This window comes from Tyto alba, unplaced genomic scaffold, assembly GCF_018691265.1.
Source record: "Tyto alba isolate M040663 unplaced genomic scaffold, T.alba_DEE_v4.0 Super-Scaffold_7, whole genome shotgun sequence".
Taxonomy (NCBI): Eukaryota; Metazoa; Chordata; class Aves; order Strigiformes; family Tytonidae; genus Tyto; species Tyto alba.
Window position 1 is genome coordinate 10,465,279 of NW_024881328.1, and position 14,381 is coordinate 10,479,659.

A 14,381-nucleotide genomic window follows, 5' to 3' on the forward strand; every position below is an offset into this window, starting at 1 on the left:
GTAGTTTGTGCCAAATATGAAAACACCAAGCTTACTACAAGCAGCACGAGAAAACAAAATGTTACCAATTGCTATGTGACACATGAAAACATCCTTGGGAGAGAGTACTGACACAAGTCATCTTTTAATGCACTTGGAATTCAAAAGTGTATTAAGGCTCCTAAATCAAGTTCCACCTTAAAAACACAATACCAGAAGGTCACTGGATTCCAAACATTCTTTATTGTATATTCACTGCCATGGAAAGTAATCAAACAGCACTGTCTTCACTGTTATTGGGAAAAAAGAACATGGTTTTTCTTCTCCTGAAGATGTGATGTACAGAAAGAAGTCGGTCCAAAATCCTGATGTTAAGTACAAAAAGCAACTGTTTGAATTATAAAATACTGTATATACAGATATAAAAATGTCTCAAAATGTTCCACAAAGTTTCTAAACTTTCAAGGGCAAATCTTCAGCAGGGTAAATAGGTTGTTGTCTTCAAAGGTGAGTATCAGTTCATTGAACAGAATGTCTGAATCTTTGTCTTCCTATATTACAGGTGACATAGACTTTGATTTTCATCCCAGCCAGGGATAACATAATGGTCCTAGTGATTAAGGTTTTTTTTTTTTTTTTTTAACTGGAGCTATTAATTTAACAAGCACACTCTCTATATATAAAAATGAAATTTCAAATAAATTTATACAACAGCTAGACTTTATAAAAATATAGATCTATCATTTTACACCAGGAGTTATCCAAGGTAAGTTTCCATTTTTTTATGTCTTAACCATTAGAAATTAATTTTTATCCTTTGGAATCTTATCTATGGCTAGAGTGTAAAATAAAAGAATATCAAGTTATTAGCTGGTGAAGAGAGTTTCAAGAACCTCATTCTGTGTTTTTTTTTTTTTTGGCTCAAATTAACAGCACTCCATTCTGCAGTGCTCATCTTGTGGTACTGGACATATTACACAGTACGTATCTGCATATTCCAGAATCTTGACCTAATTCAGTGTTAAACCCAGATAAAAAACATCCCCATTGTCCTTACTGTGGAAAAAAACCCAAACCCAAATAAATAAAACTAGACAATATTTCTATTTTGCTGTACTGTGTTAACTCTTTACTGTGTAGTGGAGGCAATAATGAATAATACAGCCATGTGATGAAGGAATGTAAAACTGAATACATTACTGGAAAAAAAAAACAGACTTTTACAGCTGTGTGTATATATTTTTTTATATATATAGCTCTATATATATCTACATTGCAGTTATAAATGTCACCTCACAAAAGAGATTCAATGGACTGAACAATCATCTATAAACTTCACCAGCCAGGGTTCTTCAGGAAGAACTAGATTTCAGCTTGGACAGCAGCATTTCATTCTTACGGCATTCCTGTTAACAGAAAGTACACTGATGAGGAGGTAGTTGCTCTTAACTCTACTAGTTACATCTTCACATCAGCAGAACTAAACTCTTTTAATTTGAAAGATCTTCAAAATCCAAAGTAGTCTGAGTGAGTGATGAGCTGAAGATAATTCTGATTCATCCATGATGTTACTCCAATGGTAATATTCATTAAACTTTATGACATTCAAGCCAAAAGGAACACTGCTTGACCGCTCATCTAAAGTTCTTACAAGTAGCTAAAGTAAATCCACCTTTTTACTTATAAATTGAATAAATCTGAAATTGAGATCACTTTTAGATGATCTGGTGCTTCACCAGACAGTGTGCAAGAAAGTCAGTGTTCAGGGAACAACTCTAGGTCAAGAAATAGAGTTACAGAAGTACATACCACCTGTTTTCAGTATCACAACCATGACTTAATTTATTTTTAAGGATAGCAAGGCTGAGTAGAAGTTTTGTTCCACTGCCTTGTGAGGGAAATGGCTTATTTATGACTCCACAAAAAAAAAAAAAAAAAAAAAAATTCCAACTAACTTCTGGGAACCAGGATGTAAAATTCTGTATGTCAGAAAAGCAGCTGAGCAGTCCCTGCTGTTCTTCCAGAGTACAATGTCCGAAACAGGAAGGAGCTGTCTCAGAACGAAGCAGGACAAATTTCAGGAAGGTGTTTTTCCTCAAACATCTGAAGCCAAATGCCAATTTTTCCTGGCAGCACTCCTTTGTCATGTCTTATTACGGAGTCAATAATTAACAGAAGCACATTATGATGAAAAGCTCAGGAAAGGCTAAACCAATCAAGTGTTAAACAGTGCTTTCACAGTCACTGAAAGCAAGGCTGGTTCCTAAACACATTTATAACTACTAAGACTCTGGATCCCCTCCATTATTCACAAACATCTCCACAACCCTCTTTGCTCCAATACCAAACTGCTTACAGATCTTCAAGAGATTCCATTTGGAAACACAAACATAAAGCTTGCTCAGTACCAAACTGTCCTTCCCCTGTACCATGGAGAGGGTGCTATTTCCAGAATCAAATTTGGAGTCCAAGAATCGTGGAGATAATCGCCAAAAGATACCATGAATGTGGTGTGATAATCATCATATCAGGAAATCTTGTGCATATATTAATGCTCTAGTCAAGCCAAAATGGGTCACTGAACACTTGACAGTTTACATTAGCAACAATGTTCTTACCTCTTTAAATTCTTTCACTGTTTTAAAGTAAAGCCTCTGTTTCTCTAGAAGCTCTAAGTATTCATCATTCAACTGATCTCTTCGCATTTTGTTCTCTTGTTTCTTCTTTTCCATCTGTTGGTATACAGGAAAGATAACAGATCATACACTGTATAACAAATACACATATATACACACACGTATATACTGAATAAGGAACAACAATGGGAGACATGCTTCATAAATGATACTCCTGGCTCATGCTTTAAACATAACAAACATTTAGGCCAGCTCTCAAAGAAAATTAAGAAGCTAACGATGAAATCTCAGTACCATTGGCATCATAGGTAGCATTCAGAGTTAAACTAAGGCTCACATCTCTGCAAGCCAGGAACCTGGCTCACTGAACAATCCTACTGCAATGATTACACAGTGAAGTTAATGACAACAACAACAACAAAGTGTTTGATGCAACACTGAGATCTTGTTTTGCTTGTTTGTTAGTCGTATCAAACAGGGATGGCAGGAGACATCCTTGCCTTCCTGTGCAATGCTGTACTTGCTCAAGACCCACACGTAAGAAATTTCTTTTCTCCTTGTGCCGAAGTTGTGACAAACATAACTTAAGTCCCAAAACATGAAGAGGATTGGTTATTCTACAACAGACTGCCTTCCTCTCAGGTGTGGTTGTAATGAAATTCTTCCATCACGGCATCACAGACAAGTTTGCTGCTAGTCTAGAGAGTAAATTTTTCCTCCCTTTCTCTGGTGCTGGGACACAACAGCATAAAAGCAGCCCTGTTGTATACCTCTCCCGCAAAATTATTTTTGCATTCTCTCTGACAGGCTTTCATCTCCTAAATTTTGACAGGGAAAAATGCTATTCCAAAAACTGCAAGAATCCCCCTAAAGCCCAAGCAAGCAGGTAATTCCACAGCAGCAGAACTTGCTCCATTTTTGATTTTTGTATCAACATTGATCTTATTGATTCTTATGCCTAAAAGAAATGAGGAGATCCCAAACTTTCCCTGAGTATGAACCCTGCTAACAAGGTATGTCTCCTCTACAAGGCCAGCTGCTGTCCAAAACATCAGGGAATCTTTCCTATCATAAGTTATCAGGGCCAGTAGGTTTTCAAAGTTACGCTTGAGGAAGAAAAAGCAGCAAATGTATTAATGCAGAGAAAAACATTATTACATGCGTCCCATTCCTTTAGGATGAGGCTAAAACCAGCATCGCTACAACGTCTAGGCACTAGATTGTTGTGAAGAGATAAGGCCCTATTACTATCCTCTGATAAATTGCTTACTTTATGCATGACCATGACAAATCTCTCAGCATACTCCTCTCAGCAGAAAGTGGCCTGCTCTGTCCTTGGAACATCTCACGAATATCTGTTATCACACTGAAACGCTTGTTCGCAAGTTACTCATTCTCTGTAACAAGTAGGTCTGATTTCTCCTTAGGTCTCTTTTACAATGCAGCTACAATATGGTGGGTCTTTGAAAACTGAAATTTCTCTTCAGGTATAAGGTCTTCAGGGTTGTACAGAAAACAATTAAAGTGGATGTACTTTTAAGTGTGAATTGTGAAACTGTTAGAACTTCTAATGTACTGCAGACAGAGGTCGAATAGGTAAGACTAAATCATTGCGGGGACGGATAGCCCTTGCAGCATACAACTAGCCAGTCTGCTGAAACAGTTATCCAACAGACATTTCCTAGGTGAAGAATAAGAAAACCTTCCCTTTTGCTGCAGAGCTGTCCCCCAAGGAACCATGTGAATTGTTAACACTTTCTTAGCATCCATTTGTTGTCAGTATCTTCACTGGCACTGAGAAATCAACTATTAGAAGGTACCAAATGATTATCTACTCCATCACTAACAATCAATTTTTTTCCTCTCAGTCGAGATAAGCTTAGCTTTTTCATTCAGGAACTCTTGTTTTTCTCCATTATTTGTAACTGCCACCTTCTGCTGATCCAGACACCTACACCCAGGAATGAAATGTCACTTGTGAACTCTGTCACAATATGCCAGTGGCCAAGCTGCCAATGCAGGAATACAGCACAAGTGATGTGAGCTGCCATTGCTTTTGGCAACCATCAGAGATGCTGAAATTGTATTTCCCCTCAAAATAATTAGCCATCTGACACGATAGCTCCTGTTCACTTCCGCCTCCCTTATCTGTAACACGAAGCAGCTGAAACTTTTGATTCCATTTGAGAATACAGTAAGAGAATACAGCGTGTTTTTATGAACTTCAAAGATTTAAGAGTGCAATTGCAAGAACCTGAAGTAAGTCACAGCAGAGCTCTCGGTCTGCTTTCACGCCTTGCATTGGCCGTGCTGTTACCTGTTTCTGTGTGTGTAATGGAGGACAAGACAGAAAATAGAACACTGAACTCCTGGACAGTTTCAATTTGGGGCAGTTGTTCGCTGCGGGAATTAAAATGTCATTCTTCCAAAAGAAAGAAATGTGATTATCTTCAAGCTCATCTTCACTAGTCAGAATTGCACTACTCTAAAGTATTTGCATAATCTCAGTTTGATGCTGAGTCACTCATTATGTCAACAGCCTTGAAGACAGAAGAATGATCCATACAACCACCAATATTCACTACTCTTTCTGCTGTCGTTTTATCCTCTCTGAAAATAAGAAGTCAAGCAAATAAAAATAATTCATTGCAAAAAAGGCAATGAACTAGCCACCTCTTTGAACACAGCAGTCTATTATCAATGTCATATATTTTTATAGTAGGCTTTACTGGTGCAAAAGAGCTTTGTTACTAGCTTGAGTTGCATCCCATTCTGTTTTTTTCTATCTACACATGCTTATCATATTTTGTACTTGAAGTTTCTACTTAGCTATCGAGATAAAACAGCTCAATACCTGGACAGACTGCACTTTCAGTACACACTCTAGTATGTATTGATTCATAGTCTATCATATTCCCATTTAAACTCAAATAAAGAACAGCTATAACCCACTACCAAGAATTTTTTGGCTCTATAGAGAAAAGAATCTCAGAGGCTCTTTATGGGACTTAGGAAAATATGAATATGTTTGCATATGAAAATAAGAGTGAAACAACACAATAGCTACAAGTTAGTAACTACCATTATCAAGAAGTCTATCTTAAGCCTATCCATTGTATGTAGATATGCCCATGGACAGCTTTACTTGGAGCCACTGCTGCATCTCATTCTTGCATTGCCCCAAGACCACTTAACACAAGTCCACTGAGGCTGTGCTGCTGCAAAACAGCCCCTAAATGCTACCAGAAGCAGTTTTGTCTCCTCTGAGCAAGCACTGGGGCTCTGCTCGCCCATAAACCCCTGCCACTTGCTATGGGGACACACCACACTCATCAGTAATGCTGAGCCTTTTCTAAATCAGGTTAAAAACAATAAAAACAATGAAGAAACCCCTGAGTGGACTCAAGGTGTTAGATGAGTGCTGCAACTGGGACAAGGGAAGGTGATGGCTAGGACTCTGTGAGGTGCTGCTGACCCTCCTCAGCAGCAGAAGGCAGCTTCCACCAGCTCCAGCTGGCTGAGACACGGGTCTGATCACTCCCAGGAAATCCAGATGGAAGAATTCTCATGGACTTCAGTGACATACAGCTGTTTCAAGCATCTAAATCACCACGCTGCCAATAATGAAGATAAGGGGTATAAGCTTCTTGTCAGGAGAGAGGTGTTACAATACCTCTGTGCTGCTCTGTTCATTAATATTTTAGTGGTGAGGAGTTTCTTATGAATGTGAAAAGAAATAATACTTGCTAGTTGCTTTCTTAATTTGCACCTCATGTAATGGATTTCTCCACGCACAGTTATTATCCGAGAGGCTTTCCTGAAATAATTCCCAGGTTGTAGCAAAGAAACTGAAAAGAGTCCCAGACCTTCATTCGATTCTGTTTGATGCCTTCTACAATCTGCTCCATCTGTCGTAAAAACTGCTCACGAGAACCAGAAGATGCCATTGCTCTGGAAAGAAAAAAAGATAACAACTGACAGCGATGTGAGACAACGTGTCTCATCTACAGTTGTCTTGAGTATTTACCCGTGTCCAAGAACTCGCAGTGCTTAGCGTTCTATGTAAAATTTCATCTTTTTAATCAACAGTCTCAGGTAACAGTGCAGCTCTTCAGATGGTATAAACTATCAAAGAGATAGGAACAGAGACTACAGAACTCATCACGAGTGTTCTCCCTGTCAGTTCAAGTCTGTTCCTTTCCCTGTGTTGTACAGAAATAAACTGCTATTACCTAACCAAAAGAACAAACTTTGAAGAAAAGCAGCTGTTGTGAATATTAAGAAGGCAAGTAGAGGCCTAAGAGATCAGCAAATATTCTAAAAAATAATTTTACACCCTAATAGGGCAAGCCCAGAAGTAATTTTAGACTTGTAACGTATCTTAAACAGATTAAGGAAGATATACTAAAGAACCCTGCACACCCACACAACAACAACAACAAAATAATCCAAAAGCCAACTGTCAGTTACAGTATTGGCTTCTACTGACTGGACAGAATCAGAAGGATCTCCTCACTGAGCAAAACAGATCTACAGTCCCTGCTGCAAAGGTAAACATACAAAATACTTAATTCCTGGATTTTGTTGTAACTAAAAGTTCTGGATATCACAACAGGAAAAAAAAAAAAAAAATCATTAAAAGAGAAGTATCAAAATTTCTGACCCAACACAGGACACGAGTATACAGAAGCAAGTAGAGAGAGCACTACTCTGGGGGGGAAGAAAAAAAAAAAAAAAAAAAAAATCAGCTTATAATTTCACAATAGAATTATAAAAAGATGTAATGGCAAGATTTGTTTAAAACTATTAAATGGCCATATCCTCCCCCATGACTCTCCTGTACTGTACTGCTGTGACAAAAATTCATGCTGGACTGTTTTTCTGAAGTCAAAAAAAACACGGAGAAAAATAAATGCCAGCTGTGTCACAGACTGATATTTGACCTCAAACTTCCAAGGGAACCACGATTTTACCTAAAGAGTTCACACTGTATCAAAAACTTTAAATACAGAGTTAGTTTATAATAAATATGTCTGAAATATGTCCAAGTCTAATGCTTTGTACATAATGTAATAACCACAACTTCACAAAATGGAGAAAAATATCTAAATTAATGCCAGGAAAATTATTACTGAATTATTTCTTTCCACAACTGCAACTGAAGAGTCAGATATTAAAAACATATGTTGGCTATAAAAGTTAGGTAATTCCAAGCCTGTGATTCCCCAAACACTGGCTTTATTAACTATTTTATAAAACAGTTTATGTTTATAAAATTTTCTAACAAAGTTCTCATCTCTATAACTCATGCCCACTCCCATTTTTTCAACCAACTATACTACTCATTGCAACTATCAAGAGAAAAAGGACCATTACTTACTGATGAAAGTTGTCATGAATAGAATTCAGCAAGTTAACCTGTGAAATAATAAAAAAAAGAAAAGAAGAAAATACGCATTTGTCCTTTCGGAGTTTTCACAGACAATAAAATGAAATTTAGTTTAAAAAACTGACTATATATATATTTGCCTAATAAGCAGCCAGCTGTATGAAAATCACCATGAGTGTTCTTTCAAGAGAAACCACGATCCTTCTGTATTGGTAAAATCTATCCCAGTGGAGAAGCCACAGAAAGCAGAAGCAAGTCTTGGGACCACAGTTGAGATTTTTAATTTTAATAACATCTAATGATACCTCTAAGAATATTCTAGTGTGATGACTTTCCAAATTAAAGTGATGAGATAAAACGGCGTATACATGTGTTCAACATATGTTGAAACTTGACATACAGGTGACCTACATGTACTCATCCAGTGTTCAACAGTGACAGCGCAAAAGCAGGTGTTGTGGTTATGTTAGGTTCACATAATAAATCCTGTAGTGATAAAGCATAACTGTTTCACTTAAGCATATCCCTGAATATGCTTATGAGGATAGCAACTGAAGAAATATTTTCAAAAAAACTTCCCACCAAACAAAAAACCCAAGCAGTAACTACCCGCCACCCAAACAAAAGAAACCCAGATTGTATTAGCAGTACTGAAGATGCTAGGTTTGAAGCTATTAGCAGGATAGCTCTGTCAAGAAGCTGCAATTTTGCTCATCAGCCTAAGCAAATGATTGCATCAGGAAAAAACAAACAAACAAACTGAAAAACTCAAGCAACCAGAAAAACCCCCACTTTTGCTTCTGAGACTGGAACCAGTATCTCCACAAAATACTGTAAAGACTCTCCCCAGACAGTTTAGGAACAGCAGGTGAATTTCTGCACTGCTTTCATTGTGCAGATGAGTTTTACAGGTTTCCAATTGGCTATACATCATTACTCACTTTGCTTATATCTATTTTACAGGCTGTTAAAAGATGAACTTCTAAAAAGTACAAAATGGCATTTCACATGCACGACTTCTAAGATACTAACATTCTATTGAGTCAAGACAGAAACAGAAATTTCTAACAGCATCACAGGCGTATTTTTGCTTTCCATATAAACTCCCACAACTAATTAATTCATATATTGAACATTTTCTATGTAACCATCCTTGATCTTTTTTTTTGCTTTCTATGTATTGCTGAGAGCACTAAAATTCACCAAGTAGAAATTAATGGAATTCTCTCTCTCAGCTTTGAATACTTCTTGCAAGTCTCCTGTGGTTGAACGTTCCGAGCAGTTTCTTCTTTTGATGAATATTTCAAAGTGTTCTGTCCTAAACAAACCTAAGCATTGCAAATGGAATCGCTTGCCCCACTGCTACGGAAAGCTAAACTGATCTCTCCCAAATCTACTATCTTCCAACTGAATGAGACAGCAATGAGCACATGCATGGCAGAATCTGCAGTTGTTCCTGACCTTACTTTAAAAAATTCAAACAAATTCTGAACAGACTCCAAAGCAGCTAAGATGCTTAAGAATTCCTGTTACTCAGAGGAAAGAAATCATTGCATGACTTGTCAATATTTGCCAAGTCCACATCCCTGCCTCAAAATATTTCCAATAAGCATGCATTTAAGATTGTAATTTCAGTTCATACTGCAAAACATTCAAATAATGAAAAGTAACACTGCACAACTATTGCACAGTAAGAGTGCTGAGATGTGCTACATTACAAACAGTAAAATCAGTGTATAAACACCCAAAACCAATGTGAAAAAATTAGTTTAAAAGCATTTTTTAAAAAAATATTTCACAAAATATGGTTAAAATATGAACCATATTCACAGAGCCCTTTCATGTTAGAACTGTAACTCTTATAGCCAAAATTACACTCACTGTGGAACAATTCCTTCTATTGTTGTTTTAAAGCAATTATTGCTCAGTGTATTTTAGGAAAGGGTTGGTTTTAGGAGGAGAAAGGAGGAGTGGGAGAAGGAGAAAGAGAGAGGGAGAGGGAAAAGTAAAAAAAAAAAAAAAAAGAGGGGAAAAAAGAGGGAAAGGAAGAGGACAAGAAAAAGCCCCAGCACATTCCAGAAATCTCTGTGAGGCACAGATGCCAAAGGCATCTTCTGTACATTACTAGGTAATATTTACTTGCTGTAACCTCAGTTCTAATATTAAAAGCAACATAAGGAAACCTCAAACATATATTTAACAAAGTTAACACTGCATCAGAAGACATTCAGGCCTCTCTCTTGTGATTGACATCAAGCTAAAAGAAACTCTTGCTCAATTTATTTGTCTTTTGAAATTATATCCATGTAAGTGAAGCTTGGAATTGAAAAAAAAAAAAAAAAACAACAAACAAACAAAAAACATCAAAAACACCCCCTCAAAACAAAACAAAAAAAAACCAAAAACAAACAAAAAAACAAAACAAACAAACAAACAAACAAAAAAACCCAAACAAAATCAAACCAAAACCCAACTGAAACCACCCAAAAAGGCATTTAATTATATTGGCAAGAGTACTCCCAATTTATACAGCAATGAAATACATCTGCTCTGTATTCTCTCGCCTGTTTTTTTATGTGCCCATTTCAAAAACTAACTCTGCATGCTTTTTGAATTTGCAGTCTTGCCCTCAAAATAAAGATAAATCTGTATTCAATTCTAACCTAGGGAAGAAGTTAAAGTAGTATGAATTCTATAGCTGCTACTTAGTGTAGTATTTTAAATCTGGTGTATTGTTACCTGCAACCTGTTGTATTATATATTAAGTATACATTTCACCATTTGGAATAAGAAAACAAAAACAGTGACAGACCACTGAAAAGCAAAGTATGTGATAATCTGCTTACAGACTCAGGTAAGGCATTTGCCAGGACCCCTGGCAGTCATTACACCACCCACTCTTGCCTAGCAGTGCAAGTTTTACAGTGAGGGCTCCAGAATATTCAGTAGGTCACTAGATGTTACATGGCATCATCATTGCTGGTTTGTAAACTGATGTTTGAAAAACTTTCAAGGAAAATTCTTAATGGCATTTTCAGGAGAGAAAAAGCTGAGTTACACCACTAATTCCAAGATAAATTATTTGATGATCTTCGGGACCATCAGGTAGAATAATTTTTAGAAACAGAATTGTCTCATGTTAAACTGAAACCTCTCTCAGAAATTAGATGTTTCCACAGCATGTGAGAATCATCACTGCAGGTTAAACTTTGGTAAGAACCTTCTTTGTACTGATGACTGACCTACTCAAATATATATACACACTCCAATAAAAAAATCCGTAAGTCTCAATTCAGCACAGAACTTGAGATGTTTTTACATATATTATTTACATTGTTAAATCACCTAGTCACAGAAGTTACTTTTAAACTTATTGTGATGCACCTTAGATTGTGACAACATTCATAGTGCAGTATAATATTCTGCAAAACAAAAGGGCCAGATCTACCCCGAGACTGCAGTCGTGCCTTAAAATACTTCCATTGGGGTAAACTGGGGAAAATTAAAGTTTAGAATGGTAGTGTGAAAACCCTATTCTGGCTTGTGGTGGTTTTTTTCATCATCCATCCTGGACTCCAGAAATTCTGTAAGAAGCCTTGTAAATTCGCCAAAGGAAAAAGATACTATCTCTCAAAGTATACCTCTGATTAAGTTCTGTACACAAGTAGAACACCAGTGAGCTTTCCAGCAGACTCACATGGAGCACTTTTTAATGTTACCAAAACGAAAGCAAGTAAATTGTACTCAATTACTGTAGAACTAAGCAGCAGAATCAGGAAGGGATGAAGTGAGTTTTTCCCCCACAGTTAACAAGCTCTTGTACATGCCTAACATTACTCTATCCCGAAGAGCTGCTGTTTGCCAAAAGTTCCCCTGGCTCCCCCTTCCACCTCCAACTACCTCTCCTCAGTTTTACCACAGGTAGAGTGCCTGCAGGATAGGTTAATTGTTAAAGAATATTTCTGTATTTACACCTATTCCTTCAGCAAGCAACTGTCAGGATCACACACCCTCTACATAAATTAATGACTTTTCTGAATTGAAAAAACTGAAAACTATCTAGCACATGTATTAGAATCAGCTGCCTAAGGGAAGGAAACGGTTGCTCATCGTCTTCAAAAATAGGAGATAAAGTGTCTTTACACAGTCAGAAATTTGACTACTGCTTGTCTCACAAACTAAACAAATATATCTACTTAGTGCAAGACTAATCAGTTCTTATTTTATTAGAATGAACAGAGAATCCTGAAGTATCAAAACACTATATATTTTAAAAGTGATATCATAATTTCGGTCATGTCTTGAATGCTGCTGTTTCTCCACCTTTACTAAAGTCACGTGCTTGTCATTGGAAAGAAGAAAATGGAAATCACTAGATTAAGTCATCCCCAAGAAAGAGGTAAACTCTAGTAAGGAGAGAGGGGAGGGGAAAAAAAATCAAGTCACTTTCATTAAAATTACTCTTCTGATCCTGATTCAGTAAAATCACCAGCGACTTCAGTGTAGGCAGGCTCAGACACTGAGAACTAACTCTGATGCTGCTGACAGCAGCTGGAATTTGCTCTCCAAAGTTACTGACTGAAGCACTGGTTCATAATAAAACATACTGACCAAAAAGAGAAAAAGAGAGTAACTTGGTCTGCTGATACCAAGACAGAGATATTTGCTAATCAAATGTTATTCATGTTTTGTGAACACAGCGAGTGGTTTAAGCATGCTGTACTAATAGTACTTTTTACAGACTATTTCCCCCTCAACATCAGAAATATTCTTATGAATCAGTTGTCTCATTTTTACTTACAAAGACTGTTAACTCTGTTCTGACATGACTGAATATGGTGAAAGCCAAGTAAAAACTAACTCCTTGTCCATGGACTGAATTATTAGAAAACATTAATAACATATTCTTACCTCCTTTTCCAAATATACTTTCTTATCATCCAGTGTATTATAAAGAGTAAAGAACTGCTTCGTTTCTTTGTGGGTTGCTGAGACTGCAAACAAAAAAGGGTAGAATAATAAAAGAGCATGAGGTGAAATAGAATCTGTAAAAATACTTCGTCGGCTTTATATAATATACTTTCCACTATCAGTAATGGAACACACTCTAATACATTCTGGAAGAATACTCCCCCTGCATGTAAATCTCCAGCAGGGTTTGCAGCTATCAGATTTTATGAGAACACAGCTCAGTGTTTAAATTAAGCCTCAACTGCTGACAGTCCTCTATGTGAACATATGTTGGCACTATCAGCTGTGCTTCCTTACCACTGTCTGTTCATCCTTCCTTCCTAAGCTTTACCCTCACACCAGACAGGCTGCTGTGCTGCTAACAGTTGCCCTCACATAGCTTGCCCACGGTGGCAGAGAGGCACAGGCTCAGCAGGCACAGATAGGAAAATTAACCTGACAGTACTGTGCAGGGAAAAAAGTGCATTGTACTATATATTTCAAGTTACACGTGTGCAAGATGCCCAAGAAAGCTTTTACTGGTTTAAAGCCTTTTTTCTCTTCTTACAATTTAATCATGCTGATAGAATGAAATAATACTCTCTTTTCAAATAATATTTTCTGGTTTAGGTGATTATAGCAGATGTTGGTCACAGAAAGGTGGGGAAGGCAAGGCTCAGACATGCATTCCCTTTGGGCCTAGGAGATGATGACTGACGATCAAATCTGCTAAGCGTTCATCTATTGTTTTAGTCCTTCAATGTCTAAGGAAACCTATGATACTTGTGATTCCCAAGGAAAGAGTTCAACAGAGAAGGACAGATGGCAAAAATTACTATGATTAATATATTAAGCACTGTCTAGAATCCTGAACCTGGAAAAAAAAAATGTATGGGTTAAAAAAGATAACCTTGAGTGAAATCACACTCATTATATTAAACGCTAAAGGTTAACAAGTTACCATCTTTAAATAAAACCTTTACTGAACTGATAAACTGGACTAAGCTTTTGAATAGAACCATTTACAGACAGAATGACCTCCCTCCCACCTCACAACAGCATTGAACATACAAATTTTAGAAGACATTCCAACTTCTGATTTGTACAGCTCTGCTCTGCAATGGAAGTCCAACAGCAACCCACAGCTCGAAGCTGAGTATTTTCGTGACAGAAATCCAGCAGTGGCTACTCCTGCAGTAGCGAGATGTTTGGGACCAAGGAGCTTTCTCATCACCACAGTACATTTGTGACGTGTTCTGGACATGCTGAAGCCTCAAGAAACATACTGAGAACCAGGAGCCTGAAAGCACTGAAGAATTCAGGAAAGCCTGGGATAGGTTGACAAATTACTAAGAGCTGTTCAGGGTGTTCCACAAAGATTTTCCAAATGCTGTAAAAACAGGCTGCTGCTTGAAAAACTGCATGAA

At 37.2% G+C, this 14,381-nt stretch overlaps 1 protein-coding gene across 1 annotated transcript in view; it reads right to left on the bottom strand.

The window, feature by feature from the left end:
* Positions 1–203: 203 nt before the first annotated feature.
* The window catches only part of CCDC93 (coiled-coil domain containing 93), a 52,851-nt gene continuing 38,673 nt past the window's right edge, over positions 204–14,381 (bottom strand). The window contains exons 19-23 of the mRNA XM_042784197.1: positions 12,916–12,998; positions 7,996–8,033; positions 6,482–6,566; positions 2,598–2,711; positions 204–1,385 (exon numbers count right to left, since the gene is read on the bottom strand). Coding sequence (XP_042640131.1) covers positions 1,332–1,385; positions 2,598–2,711; positions 6,482–6,566; positions 7,996–8,033; positions 12,916–12,998 — 374 coding nt within the window. The 3' untranslated portion in view covers positions 204–1,331. The remainder of the gene's footprint in view (positions 1,386–2,597; positions 2,712–6,481; positions 6,567–7,995; positions 8,034–12,915; positions 12,999–14,381) is intronic.